At 47.8% G+C, this 13,846-nt stretch overlaps 1 protein-coding gene across 1 annotated transcript in view; it reads left to right on the forward strand.

Annotated features, from left to right (window-relative positions):
• The window catches only part of hs6st1a (heparan sulfate 6-O-sulfotransferase 1a), a 109,426-nt gene extending 96,999 nt beyond the window's left edge, over nucleotides 1-12,427 (forward strand). Inside the window, exon 2 of the mRNA XM_048237820.1 lies at nucleotides 11,620-12,427. Within this exon, the coding sequence (XP_048093777.1) occupies nucleotides 11,620-12,355 (736 nt within the window). The 3' untranslated portion in view covers nucleotides 12,356-12,427. The remainder of the gene's footprint in view (nucleotides 1-11,619) is intronic.
• Nucleotides 12,428-13,846: the final 1,419 nt, after the last annotated feature.

The following is a 13,846-nucleotide window of genomic DNA, read 5'->3' on the forward strand; positions in this document are numbered from 1 at the left end:
GTTTGAGTGATAAGACTCTGGGCCTTAAATTAAATGACCGGTCTATGAGCAAATCTGGGTTATGTGATCCAAAGCTGATTTAATAACTTGGCAAAATCATTTAGCTAATTCTAGTGATCAGAAAGAGAATGCCTCATGTCCTCTGTTTAGTTGGGTGCAGTAGGCCTTAGCTGGAGCTCATTTGCTTTCCTGGTCTGTGGCGTGGGGTCTGTGGCGTGGGGTGTGGGGTGTGGCGTTGCTGTGGCAGTGGTGGCGGCAGCGCTGTCTTTGGTGCTGGCTGGCAGATAGTCACACTGCTGTCTAAGTGTATAATGAAGTCTCTGTGAGCGTCTCCCTGTGCTGATGAAGGAACCAGCGACACACACACACACACACACACACACACACACACACACACACCAATGACCCATCACAGGATAGAGAGAGAGAGAAACGAGGGAGTGAGAGAGAGAGAAAAGAATGAGAAAAAGAGTGTGAAGGATGATGAAGGAGATGTATAAGGTGCATTGCTGTCATGCAGACCCTGCTCGGGGTGGCTCACTCAGTTATAAGAGAGTGAGGGAGTGAGATAAGTTATAAATGAGGGAGTGAGAGGGTTTTTAAAAGGCTGGGTTTGCTGAAAGTGGCGAAGCCTGCAGAGGATGGTCAGGCAACACCAGTGAGCCCCATCAGCAGTGGATCCACGTCGCTCTGGCCGATACATGTGTGTCCTCTGGTGTGTGTGTGTGTGGTGTGTGTAATGTTTAGGGAATGGTGTATGTGTGTGTGTGTGTGTGTGTGTGTGTGTGTGTGTGTGTGTGTGTGTGTGTGTGTGTGTGTGTGTGTGTGTGTGTGTGTAAAGACTTTCAGTGCAACTCAGCACTTCCCTTTTCCCTAATCCGTGGAGAGCTTGATCGATAGCTGACTGAAAGGTTGCCCTGAGAGTCGGGACAGCAGCTCTGCATAAAGCGCTCGTCTAAGCCCTTTGTCCACTGCTGTGACCACCGTCCAGAGCTGGAGCCTGTGACTTTGGCCTACAGAAGGAGGAATGGGAGAGGAACATAGAAGGGGTGGGGGAACATAGAAGGGCTTAGCCAATAGGATGTGCAAAGCCAATCAGGACCTACAGTATATTTCCAGAGTAGCTATGGACATATGGGTTTGGTGAGATACATACTGTATTTCATTGTTGAAAAAATGGCTATTGTAAGCTCTACTCCTTAGGTTTGTTCTTGTGGCCCAAAATGCATCCGTGTGCCGTGCATGGGAGAATGCGAGGTTGTGTGTATATATGTATGTGTGTGTGTGTGTGTGTGTGTGTGTGTGTATGTGTGTGTGTGTTTGAGTGTATGTGTGTGGATATTTAGCAGCTCTGGACACCAAACTGTCAATAATGTTTTATTCAGCGAGCCATGGGTTTACATGAAGAAGACAGAAACAGCAGAGAAGGACTGTAGGAGATGTGGAATGTGTTTGTGAGTAGGTGGGTGTGCGAATGGGTAGGTGTATGTGTGCACGAGTGGGGGAGTGTGGGGTTTTGTACTGTGTGTGGGTGTGTGTGTGTGCGCTGCTCAGGTTCATTAGCAAGCTGCTGGAGACTGTCTGTGCACATACTGTAGATATCAGTTTTTTGTGTTTTTTTTTTTTTTTTTCAAAGTCTGACAAAGGTGGCCACTTATGTGTGTTCGTGTGTGTCTCTGTGTCTGAGTGTGTGTCTCTGTGTCTGAGTGTGTGTCTCTGTGTCTGAGTGTGGGTCTGTCTGTATTCTGGAGAGATTCGCAAACACACACAGGCACACGTAAGTGGCCACCTTTGTCAGACTTTGTCAGCCTGAAGGCTGAGTGAATGCCCGCCGCCACTCCTCCCTGTTGAATGCCCGTCGCCACCTCCGCCACCCCCATCACCGCCACGGGCGTCTGAGAGCCGGCGAGCGATCAATGCCCGCCACTCAGGAACTGTCCCTCACTCACAGCATCTCGCGTGTTGCCGCGCTGAAAGGAGCCCCTATTCAGCCGCGCCGCCATTGAGTGTCGGCTCTCGTCCGGCGTGACGAGCCGGCTTTGTGCCAGGCCTCAACGCCCTCTTTTTCACCAGGCGCACGTCCACCAATGCCAACTGTGGTGGGACCCCAGGGCTTGGCCAGGGCTGACGCCCACATGCTTTTCTCTAAAGAGAGAGAGAGAAAGAGGGAGAGGGAGAGAGAGAGAGAAAGAGGGAGAGAGAGAGAAGGAGAAAGAGGGAGAGAGAAAGAGGGTGAGGGAGAGAGAGAGAGAAAGAGGGAGAGAGTGAGAAGGAGAGAGAGAAAGAGGGAGAGAGATGGAGAGAGCGAGAGAGAGAGAGAGAGAGAGAGAGAGAGAGAGAGGGAGAGAGAAGGAGAGAGAGACAGAGAGAGAAGGGGGGGCGGATTTAAGAGGCAGAGATAGACTGACGGAGTGAAACAAAAAGAGGGAGAGGGAGCGAGAGAGAGAGAGAAAGAGAGAAAGAGGGAGCGGGAGCGAGAGAGAGAGAGAAAGAGAGAAAGAGGGAGAGGGAGCGAGAGAGAGAGAGAGAGAGAGAAAGAGAGAAAGAGGGAGAGGGATCGAGGGTGATGGAGATGGAGAGAGTTCCAGACGCTCCGTCTCTGCCTCGTCTCTTTGGGGGTGTGAATGGTGAATTGAGTGCTGAGGGCTGTTTTCTGTGGTGCTGTTTAGAGAGGAGGAGTGCTGTCACTCAGGCACTGTGAGCTGTGCCAGGGGTGGCCTCACACCTCTCTTCCACTCTCTCTCTCTTTCACTTCATTATTTCTATTATTTCTGTCCTGCCCCATCCCCCCCCCATTCTCCCTCTCTCCGTCATTCCCTCTGTCTCTCTCTCGCTTGTTCTTTCTGTCTTGTTAATGTTGTCTGCCACTCAGACAGATGGATTCTGGGATATCTGACACTGACACTTGTAATGCCCAGACAAATGGAGATGAATGAGCTGAGGAAGAGATGCTTTCCTATGTGTGCTCTCTGTGTGTGTGTGTGTGTGTGTGTGTGTTTGTATTTCCATCTCATATATGCGCAATCAGGCAATCCACTGTCCATCACCAGGACAGACATCATAGTGAATGTTTGCGCTTCTCTGCACAGAAAGCACTTAAATAATGAACTCCACTCTCTGCACTCTCCATCCTGTCACACACATGCACACACACTGTGTTTCAGTATATGGTTGTGTGTTTTTGTGCACAGTACTGTATATGCACCTGTATGTTTGTTGTATGTGTCTCTGTGTATGTCTGTATGTGTCTCTGTGTCTGTGTGTGTGTGTGTGTGTAATTTGTGTTCTCATTCATGACTACCCCTCGGTGTCCTTTTCTCAGAATAGTATGGCCTGCCCAATGATCTCTCTGCACCTCCAAAAAAAGTGTGTATGTGTGTGCGCGTCTAGGCACCTGTGGGGTTGGGGGGGGGGGGGTTGGGCGATATTATCGTGCAGGATGGTAGAATTCTCCCCGTATGCCATCCTTTTAATGGCGTCAGAGCGCCACCGAGCTCTTCCGCCTCCCGTTGTGCCCTCTGCCGAAAAATCAGTTGAAAACCTCTCTGCTCTGCTGGGTGCAGCCCAGGCCAAGCTACTTCAGAACAGAGTCACCACAGTGCCTTTACATGCCACCATGCTCCATTTCCTCACTGACATGAATCAAGGCTTTGTCTGAGTTTTACTAAGTTATCAAGATAATTTAAATATGACTTCGGTGTCAGTGAGAGTGTACAAAACACACAAGCGTACATAAACATAAATGGACACACACACACACACACACACACACACACACACACACAGTCATCACATCATGTCCTATCTGCTCACATCTCAGGAATGCCTGGGATTATGATCCTGCTGACTGCTGAGTCCCATGACATGGCTCTCATACATTTAATTTTCAGGTTAGGTTGTAAGACGGCTTTTTGTCTCTCTCTTTCTTTGTCAGTCACGTGTAGTGTGTGTGTGTGTGTGTGTGTGTGTGTGTGTGTATCCTCCATAGTGATGTGTAGCTGAATGAGGTTATGTGAGGTATGCTGAAGCATTTACTGAGAAGTTGAAATGGCTCTCATACATTTAATTTTCAGGTTAGGTTGTAAGATGGCTTTTTGTCTCTCTCTTTCTTTGTCAGTCACGTGGACTTGTATGTGTGTGTGTGTGTGTGTGTGTGTGTGTGAGTGTGTGAGTGTGTGAGTGTGAGAACAGCAGCTCTGCTCCTCTGCGCTGTGACTCCAGGACCCGAACACACACACACACATTCACAAACACACACCCACACACACACACACACTAACTCCGTCTCTCCCGCTCCGCTCCGGCCGAGAGCCCTGGGCTAATTAGGATGTGCTGATTGATTAGCCCGCAGTAATTAGCTTTTGTGATGTAAATGAATCTCCCATTGGTTTGAAATTGATTAGCCACCATCACTCCCTCGGGGACGAGGAGGACCGCCGCCCGTAATTGAGTCACTCCGATTCCGCCATTCCGGCCTGCACTCTCTCCATCTCCGGCCCGCTGTCGCCGCGGCTTGTTTGTAATCAAACACCCTAATGGATTGCGATAGATAGCCCCCCTCTCTCTTTTTAGCTCAAGAAAAGCCGGGCGATGCTTGTCAGATGTCTCTGTCTGTGGCGGTGAGAACTAAATTACTAGGCGGTGCTATGTCAAATCCAGTTCATAATGGCTCCACAAGGTCTTTTGTGTGGGGCGTGAATCAGTGTGTGAAGCGTTATCGGTCGTGACAGGGCGGCGCTGGATCGTGTGGTGTGTGAGCGGCCACTCAGTGGAGGAGGTACGTAAGGGCCATTTGTATGGTTTAATAATGCATTTCTTTTTTGGAGTCTGGACGTGGTACAGTTGAGCAGCCTTGCTGGAGTGTGGATGAAAATCTATCAAGGCCAGGCATACATATACAGTTTTCAGACAGATATACGCACTCACACTTACATTAACAAACACGCGCACACACACTCACACACACACACACACACGACTCTGCCTTTCCAGACAGCTGCACATACCGCTACACACTCCAAGAGATCCACATACACACATACGTACAAAAAGTCACCCACACGTGTAAACACACAAAGAGTGTATCTGTCTCTCTCTCTCTCTCTCTCTCTCTCACATTCCTTTTTTTAATTTCAGAAAATATGCACAAATGAATGCTCAGAGCTGTGAGACAAACACAAACACACACACACACATGCAGCTGAGTGTGAGGGGAGGCAGCTGTTGAAGGAGAGAGAGAATCAATACCATTCCTGTATCCTGTCTGCACTGAGAGCCCCATGGGATGACTGGATGGAGGGATGTTTTCTCTCTTTCTCTCTCCCCCCCCCCTCTCTCTCTCTCTCTCTGTGTCTTTCCCTGAGTCTTTCCCTTTCCCTCTCCACTGTGCTGACCCTCTGACCTCCAACTTGAGAAAGTGTGTGTGTGTGTGTGTGAGTGTGTGTGATAAGGACAAAGAGGAGGTGGAGAGACCTGGACATGGTAGTAGGGGATATGAAGTGAGACAAAGGGAATCCAGATCACAAACAACTAACAGACGTGTGCGCCAGAAAGATGGAGACGGGGGAATAAACAGACAAAAGTAGCCCAGAGCAGAGTGATAGAGAAGTAGATGGATGGATGGAGAGAGTTAGGGAGGGAGGGAGAGAGGGTCCCCACAGAGGCTTGGAGGTCAAGACTGAGGAGACATTCTGATGGGCAGCTAAGGGGACAGAGTGCATTACAGGAACCCCCAGGCACCCTCACACTGAAAGATTGAGGGGATTGAGGGGGGGGTCAGTAGATAGAGCGAGAGGGAGGAGATCAATGGCGTACAGTATCCACATCTCTTGTCTGCCACTCTCATCTCTACTGAGCCACTCAGCTAATCCTGCACTACCTCTCAGGCCTGGACGCATGTCATCTCATAATCTAGTTTTCTCTGCAGTGCGTCTCTGAGGTCTAATCCCTGTGTGTGTGTGTGTGTGTTAGAGTGCGGTTCGGGCCGCAAATTTCTGTCCGAACTTAGCCAGAGTTGCCCTGAACCGACCAAACCCGCATTCCAACACCATAATACCACAACAACTCACAGGCATTTTCATTTTTATGTCCGCAAACCGCACCGAGCCCCCAGATGATGCCTCAGTTATTCCCATGCTAGTGATTAAACATTCACGTTTGTGGATAGCCTGTTTTTCTTTAGCCCATTAAACGGAACAAGTGGAATTCTTGTCTACAGAATCAGATGAGCGTGCACACACACAGGTCACACACAGCGCACATTAACAAGAGGCCCAAGCAAGTAGAATTCCCTCACTGTCCCTCTGTCACTGATCCATGTGCAGCATCAACGTTAATTGGGGAACTCGAGAAAATCCTCCTCACTTTGAACGAGATGACCTTATAGCCTACCGGTAGCCTATGTCTTTACCACAGTAGGCTATACAACGCAAATAGGACTGCCTTCACATAGTAGGCCTAGACTTAATTTGCTTAGTTTTCTTTGGTCTTAAAATCTCCTGAAATTTTTTTTAACGTCACCCAACGTCACCCTGAAATGCGTTAACAATATACAATAACAGTATAACAATAAACAAATCTTGCACACAGGAAGAAATCTGTTAGGTCTTTTTTACATTTTATTTTATTCTCAAAAAACAAACGTTTGCATCATGTAAAGCAGATCTGTTGGTTACCCAACATAATAAGCTATTTTAAATGTAGAGCTTCTAATGCATATCGCCCCCATGTGTCCGAACCCGAACCGAACCCGACTACAATTTCTAAATATTTGTCTGAACCCGACCCGTCAGGTCCCGTCGGGCTCGGGTCGGGTAGCCACACTCTAGTGTGTGTGTATGTGTACTCATGAAGATACTTTATCTCCGCAAATATCTCCGGCTTGGCCAAATTGTATAGCAGCCATGCTAATAAAGCAAAATGGAATGGAATTGGAAGACACTTTTTTACGGTTCTTCTCTCTAAGGCCTCAGAGCCTGAGGTATGACAGTGGACACCAGTCGGACCATGCTGTTGTCCACTCGTGAGAAGAAACACTATCGTTTGATGGACTCTGTCACTTCTGGAGTGTAGGGTGGGACTGTTTAGAGTAAAGCTCATCTGAGGAGGCTCACAGCTGAATGCTAGGCTGGCAGCCATGACTTGTAGCCCTGTGGTCAGCAAGCCCCCTGTGTTCTATAATTCATTTGTGCAGAATAAAAGATATTAATGTCATACAGAAGAGATGGAAGACAGAGATCGCTTAAGTGCCCTGAGTGATCTCTTTATAGAAATGGTTAGTTTAGCCTGAGTTATGGTGCTTCAGTCTGTGGCCATCTTCAGGAGGATTTCTAGCATTATCAGTACTTTTCCAACTATCTGTGATATAACAGGATTAGTACATAAAAACAGGAACTGTTAGCAATGGATAGCCATTCAGTCGGGCAGGAAGACACACACAATTACTATGAACTTGATGAAAGCTCATTGCAAGTTGTCAGTTGAAGGCCTGATACGATTATGAACACTTGGACATTTTCAGCCGGTTGGAAATTGGACTAATTCTATTTTTATTTTTTATTTATTTTATTTATTAATTTGTTTGTTGTCTGTCTTGGATGTCTTGGTGTCAGATGGCGGCTGGCGACTCGCCCGCTCGATCCGCTATTGTCTTTGTTAGTCTATGTGTCAATGACAATGTCTTATATGTGGAGCGCTTTGGGTTGCACTCTGTGCATGTTAAATGTGCTATACAAATAAAACTGACTTGACTATTTTTTGTGACATGGAAAAAAAAATCACCCCTCCAGCAGAGGCTGGGAGTGTGAAGACTGAGAAATTACCCTGTTATTTATAGATCACCGCGCACACACATGCACAAAACAAACACACACACACACACACACACACACACACACACACACACACACGTTCGGTCAGACGCAATGGGGTAAAGCAGGTCACACCTGAAGTGTACGTGTCCTATTTCTTGAAAAAAAAAAAAGGGCAAAACAATAGCATGAGGCGGCCTTATGCAATAACGTGCTGCTCAGGGGTATTGTGTAACAGGCGTGATGGCTACTGTATACGGCACACAGATGTCTGAACCAATGTGCTTTTGGTGCGCTACCCATGCATAAACAGAGAAAGGGAGAATGAAAGACAAAAGGGGGGGATAAGGGAGGGAGGAGAGCAGGGAAGTAAAAGCTAAAGGGAAAAAAGAGACAGAGAACAAAAGAGGGAGGGATGGAGAGAGGGAGTGTAAGGGGTGAGAAAGCGAGAAAGAGAAAGAGAGTTGTATTGATATGTATGTGTGGGCAGTCAGGTAATGACCTTGGTAATGGATTGTATGGTTGTTATCAGGCCAGACAAAGTGGCTGAATCCCCACACTGCAGCCTGCCTCCCACACACTGCTGTTCATGTTCAGCTCACTTACACACACTCCAACTGTGTGTGTGTGTGTGTGTGCATTTGTTTGAGTAAGTGTGAGAAAGTGTGTGTGTGTGTGTGTGTGTGTGTGAAAAGGCAAGCACAGTTCTGGTTAAGATGCTTGCACCAGCACATTTACTTCCAGTTTCCCCTCTGCATTTGGGGACAGTGACCTGCTACCTCTCTCTCACAACACCCACCCCCCCAACTCCCTCTCTTGCTACCCCACTCTCTCTCTTCTCTTCTCTTCTCTCTCTCTCTCTCTCTCTCTCTCTCTCTCTCTCTCTCTCCTCTGTCTTTCTCTTTATCTCTCTCAAGGCAATTCAATGTTGCTTTATTAGCATGACTGTTGAGATACAGTGTTGCCAAAGCATGACAATAGTACATCATATTCAATTGTAAAATAACATGAAAAAGAAAAGGGAAGGGAAATAGATGGGGTGAACAGTAACACACACTCACTCACTCACTTACACTCACACACACACACACTCACTCACACACTCACACACACACACACACTCACTTACACACTCACACACACACACACTCACTCACACACTCACACACACACACACACACACACACACTGGATTGTATTTCTCTCCCTCCCTCTCTGTCTATGCCTATCTTTTCCTCTATGTCTACATTCTCTCTCTCTCTCTCTCGGCTCTTTTTGTTTTGTTTCTGTATCTTTCTTCCCTCATCTTCCTCTATTTTATCCTCTGACATTTCACTGTGTATCGACTCATTTGAGTTCAACATGCTGATCTCTCCATTTTCTATATGTGTCTGAAATCCAAACCGCAGGGAAATTACAACATCCCTGCCTGGCATGCTCAGACAAGATACAGTCAGTAACTCTGGATGGATATCGCCATCAAGTGGCCGTTTAGGGAAGTGTCTCCTATCTGCCCGCACTTGTTTGTGTGTTCCTCTGCAATGACTCCGTTTTACTTCAAAGGCAAAATGTAAAGATATTCTCCATTTACAAAACGTCTTAGAGCATACTCATCACGCTTCATCTTTTGCCTGACTTTCACAGCTGCAGGCTTATCAGGCTTGACTGTGTTTTTTCTTGAGCATGTGTGTGTGTGCGTGTGTGTGTGCTTTCTGGCTTTTTAGCAGATCCAGTATGTTTGCCGTATTGCCTTTGCTGTCAGGTCTATTATGTGGATTTATGACTTAATGGTGAAGACAATTTCTCATGCTTTCAAATGCAGTGCCACTACTGATAATGATGCCTACTTCAGCTCTCTCTTTCTCTCTCTCTCTCTGTCTCTCTTTCACACACACACACACACACACACACACACACACACACACACACATACATACATATATACTTATACACATACATGCATACAATCATCCTGTTTATGAATGAGTCAGATGCACCAAAGAGAGAGAGGGAGAGAGAGGGGGATGGTAAAAAGGGAGGGGGGAGGGGGGGAAGGAAGAGGGGGAGGTTCAGGACTGCTTCATGGTCCACATCTCCAATCCTGCTGAAGATCCTCAGCTGAAAGATGTGGATGTGTGTCAGCCCGTGCGTGTGTGTGTCTGTGCGTCTGTGTGTGTGTGTGTCTGTGCGTCTGTGTGTGTGTGTGTGTGTGTGTGTGTGTGTGTGTGTGTGTGTGTGTGATGTGGACATGTATGAGAATGTGTGTTCATGTGTGTGGTGTGTTGAGATGTGTGTTTGTGTGTCTGTGTGTGTATATCTGTGTGTGTGTGTGTGTGTGTGTGTGTGTGTGTGTGTTAAAGCAGAGCTGATATGTCTAGATAAGCAACATCAGTGTGTTGGGGCAGTAGCTCTGATCTGAGAGGACTGAGCTCCAGTGAACACACACACACACACACACACACACACACACACACACACACACACACACACACACACACACACACATCCATCATGTCCTGTTTGATTAGATTTCTGCCCTCCACTGCACTCCATGCCTGCAGAAAAGCACCACTCAGCACAAGCTCTGCCTGGACCCAGTGTTGGAGATGGATAATACTACCTGTAGAATTAAAAATACTTTGGCAAAAATGTATTTTTGTCATGCCAATAAAGCTCTATTGAATTGAACTGAGAGGAAACAGAGAGAGAGAGAGAAAGAAATAGAGAGAGAAAGAAAGAAAGAAAGAAAGAAAGAAAGAAAGAAAGAAAGAAAGAAAGAGAGAGAAAATAGATAGAGAGGCCATATTACTTGCTGGCTGTCTGGTGTGCCTCATTGTCCATGCTGCAGTTCTGTGTGATGTCTTATCTCTTGTCTGGACTCAGTGTGAGTGGGTCTGCCTTTGGTCCTCCCTCTGCTGTCTGTAATCATTATAGACAATAACATACAGCGCCCGCCAAGGGGCCTCGCCTCAGATTCCTCAACCCCCCCTCTCTCCGTCTCCCTTCCGTCTCTAGCTCCATCTCTCTTCATTCACAATGGCTTCTTTAGCCGGACTGTTTTGGAGACCATCTGGCCAAAACCAGTGCTAATATGAGTATATACAGTAGACATTATAGAATACAACATACCGTAATCAGTTTAACTATAACATGAATTTCTTCCTCAATATTTCTCTCTCTCTATCTCTCACTCTTTCTCTCTCTCTCTCTCGGTATATGTGTGGTTCTCTCATTCTGTCTGTTCCCCTTTACCACCCCCTTTACCACCTCGTCTCTCTGAACAGTCTGTGGTCTGTGTAATGCAGATACTATATATGGTGTAATGCAGATGGTCAGATGGGGAACATGGACTCTGTCACATGTAGAAGATGACTCAGAGATGAGGACATGTCATACGATGATGAACACCACTCTGTGTTCCTGTGTGTGTGTGTGTTTGTGTGTGTATTTTGTGTGTGTCTGGGTATCCTTGGGCGTGCTCTCATACCTTAAGCAAAGATGAATAAATAAGGTCCAGTGAGCTCATATTGCAGTGTCCTTACTCGCACCTTGACCTCAGACACACAGAAATGTTTGACAAAATAGTAGAGAGCGTTATTCTGGTCAACCCCTCCCCTCCGTCTTCTCTCTTTTGAACTTCAATTCCCTAGTTGATCTCTGCATGTAAAGCACCAGTGCTGAGACCTGGTTATTTCATGGATTGTAATTATGCTCAGACAATAAAGCGGGATCACTTGGTTTGATAGTGCGCTGTTAACACTAATTCTCTCTCTGTGTCTCTTTCTGTCTCTCTCTCTGTCTCCCATCACAGGAAGTACTACTACATCACGCTGCTGCGTGACCCAGTGTCGCGCTACCTGAGCGAGTGGCGGCACGTGCAGCGCGGAGCCACCTGGAAGACCTCGCTGCACATGTGCGACGGCCGCACGCCCACGCCCGAGGAGCTGCCCGCCTGCTACGAGGGCACGGACTGGTCAGGCTGCACGCTGCAACAGTTCATGGACTGCCCGTACAACCTGGCCAACAACCGTCAGGTGCGCATGCTGGCCGACCTTAGCCTGGTGGGCTGCTACAACATGTCCTTCATGCCCGAGAAGAAGCGCGCCCAGATCCTGCTCGAGTCGGCCAAGAAGAACCTGCGCGACATGGCCTTCTTCGGCCTGACCGAGTTCCAGCGCAAGACGCAGTACCTGTTCGAGCGCACCTTCCGCCTGCGCTTCATCCGCCCGTTCATCCAGTACAACAGCACGCGCGCCGCCGGCGTGGACCTGGACAACGACACCATCCTGCGCATCGAGGAGCTCAACGAGCTGGACATGCAGCTGTACGACTACGCCTGGGACCTGTTCCAGCAGCGCTACCAGTACCGCCGGCAGCTGGAGCGCCGGCAGATGCGCCTGCAGAGGAGCGGGGGGCTCTTCGCCCAGCGGCGCGGCGGGGGTCCCAGCGAGGACCCGCCGCAGCCCCACGGAGACGAGCCGCCGGCCGAGGAGGCCGCCCGGTTGCCCACGGAGGACTACATGAACCACATCATCACGCGATGGTAGCACAGGACCACAGGGGAGGGGCAGGCAAACAGATGGGAAGGGCAAAGAGAGGCAGCAGAGACTTAAAGGGGGGGGGGGGCATTTGGTATTTGGGGGGTGGTGCGGGAGGGCAAAAGGATATGAGGAAGTGGTTGAAGAGGAATCCCCTCTCATGAAATAGCATGCTCATAAAAGACTGGTGCCCACCCATCTTCCAACAGAGAGGCATGATGTCAGCAGTCAGCTGTCTCCTCCCAGAAGCCCTGTACCCCAATCCCTCTGTGTCTCAGACCAAACCTCCTTATATGTGGCCGGGGGACGTGTCTGTGTGGATGTGGGACTTCCCAGAATTCCTTGCGAGGCCCTTTCCTATGTGGAGCCGCCGTTGAGCTGCTGAGACAGCCGAGACAGTTGTCCCAGGCTTGAGACTGTGCAACCTCATGTCCCCATCCAGTGCACCCCTCCCTAGGGAAGTCAATCCACTGCACATAGTAAGAAAAAAAAGATTAAGAGAACAAAGATGAACAAAACATGTATAAAGAGATATTTGCTTAAGTGTCAGCTATCATTTCAGCTATGGATGTGTGACTTTGATGGTCCATGCCATTTTAATGGAACATGGCTTTTAAGTTTGGGTTTCTTTGTTCCTGATGCTCCTACCCAACGAGAACATTTAAAACTGTATGACCAACAGAGCTGCCTAAAGTCTTTCTGGATGCAATTTCTCAGCTTCTTACTATCCATTGACAAACGAAAACAATGGCTTGAAGATTTTTTTTTTTGTATTTTAAGTATGGACAGATTGGATTTGTGCTGGTTGGACCATTGCCTTTATTTAAGCCTTTCAGATTATGGGAAATCAGTAATTTAAGTGTACTAATATATTCTACCAGAGTGTTAAAGACTGTAGACTACTCAACAACTTTGACCCTGTTTCTCACACACACACACACACACACACACTGTACAGTACACTTACCCCTACACAAGTGGGAGACCAGTCACTCTCCCTAACAGTTAGGGGAGAGATAGAACACACACACACACACACACACACACACACACAGGGAGAGGGAGGGGGAGAAGCCAGTAGCCAGTCAGGGAGCTGACTGCATGTCATAGCTATGGAATCATGTTGCAACTGCCCTGTCATCACTGCTTGTGTTTGTTTATTTCATAATTTGTTGTAAGATCAAAGAAGGCATTACCTTTCCTTTTTACTTTTTTTAAAACATAGTTTTAATTTGTGTTGTCTGTGAACCAAGGGATCAACTAAAGGTGTGTTTGGCGCATTGGAAAATGTTCATGTGTGTGTGTGTGTGTGTGTGTGTGTGTGTGTGTGTGTGTGTGTGTGTGTGTGTGTAGGAGTGCAGAGGCAGTTGAGCAGGTGTGGTCTGAGGATTGCCTTGGCCAGAGGGCCGCTGCATTCTGCCTTACCATTCCCTTGAGAGCAGCCCACTGCTCCTCTACTGTGTACTCCTGTTCCACAGAGACACTGGATACTACGAATGC

The sequence above is a fragment of the Alosa alosa genome, chromosome 1 (assembly GCF_017589495.1).
Source record: "Alosa alosa isolate M-15738 ecotype Scorff River chromosome 1, AALO_Geno_1.1, whole genome shotgun sequence".
Classification (NCBI taxonomy): Eukaryota; Metazoa; Chordata; class Actinopteri; order Clupeiformes; family Clupeidae; genus Alosa; species Alosa alosa.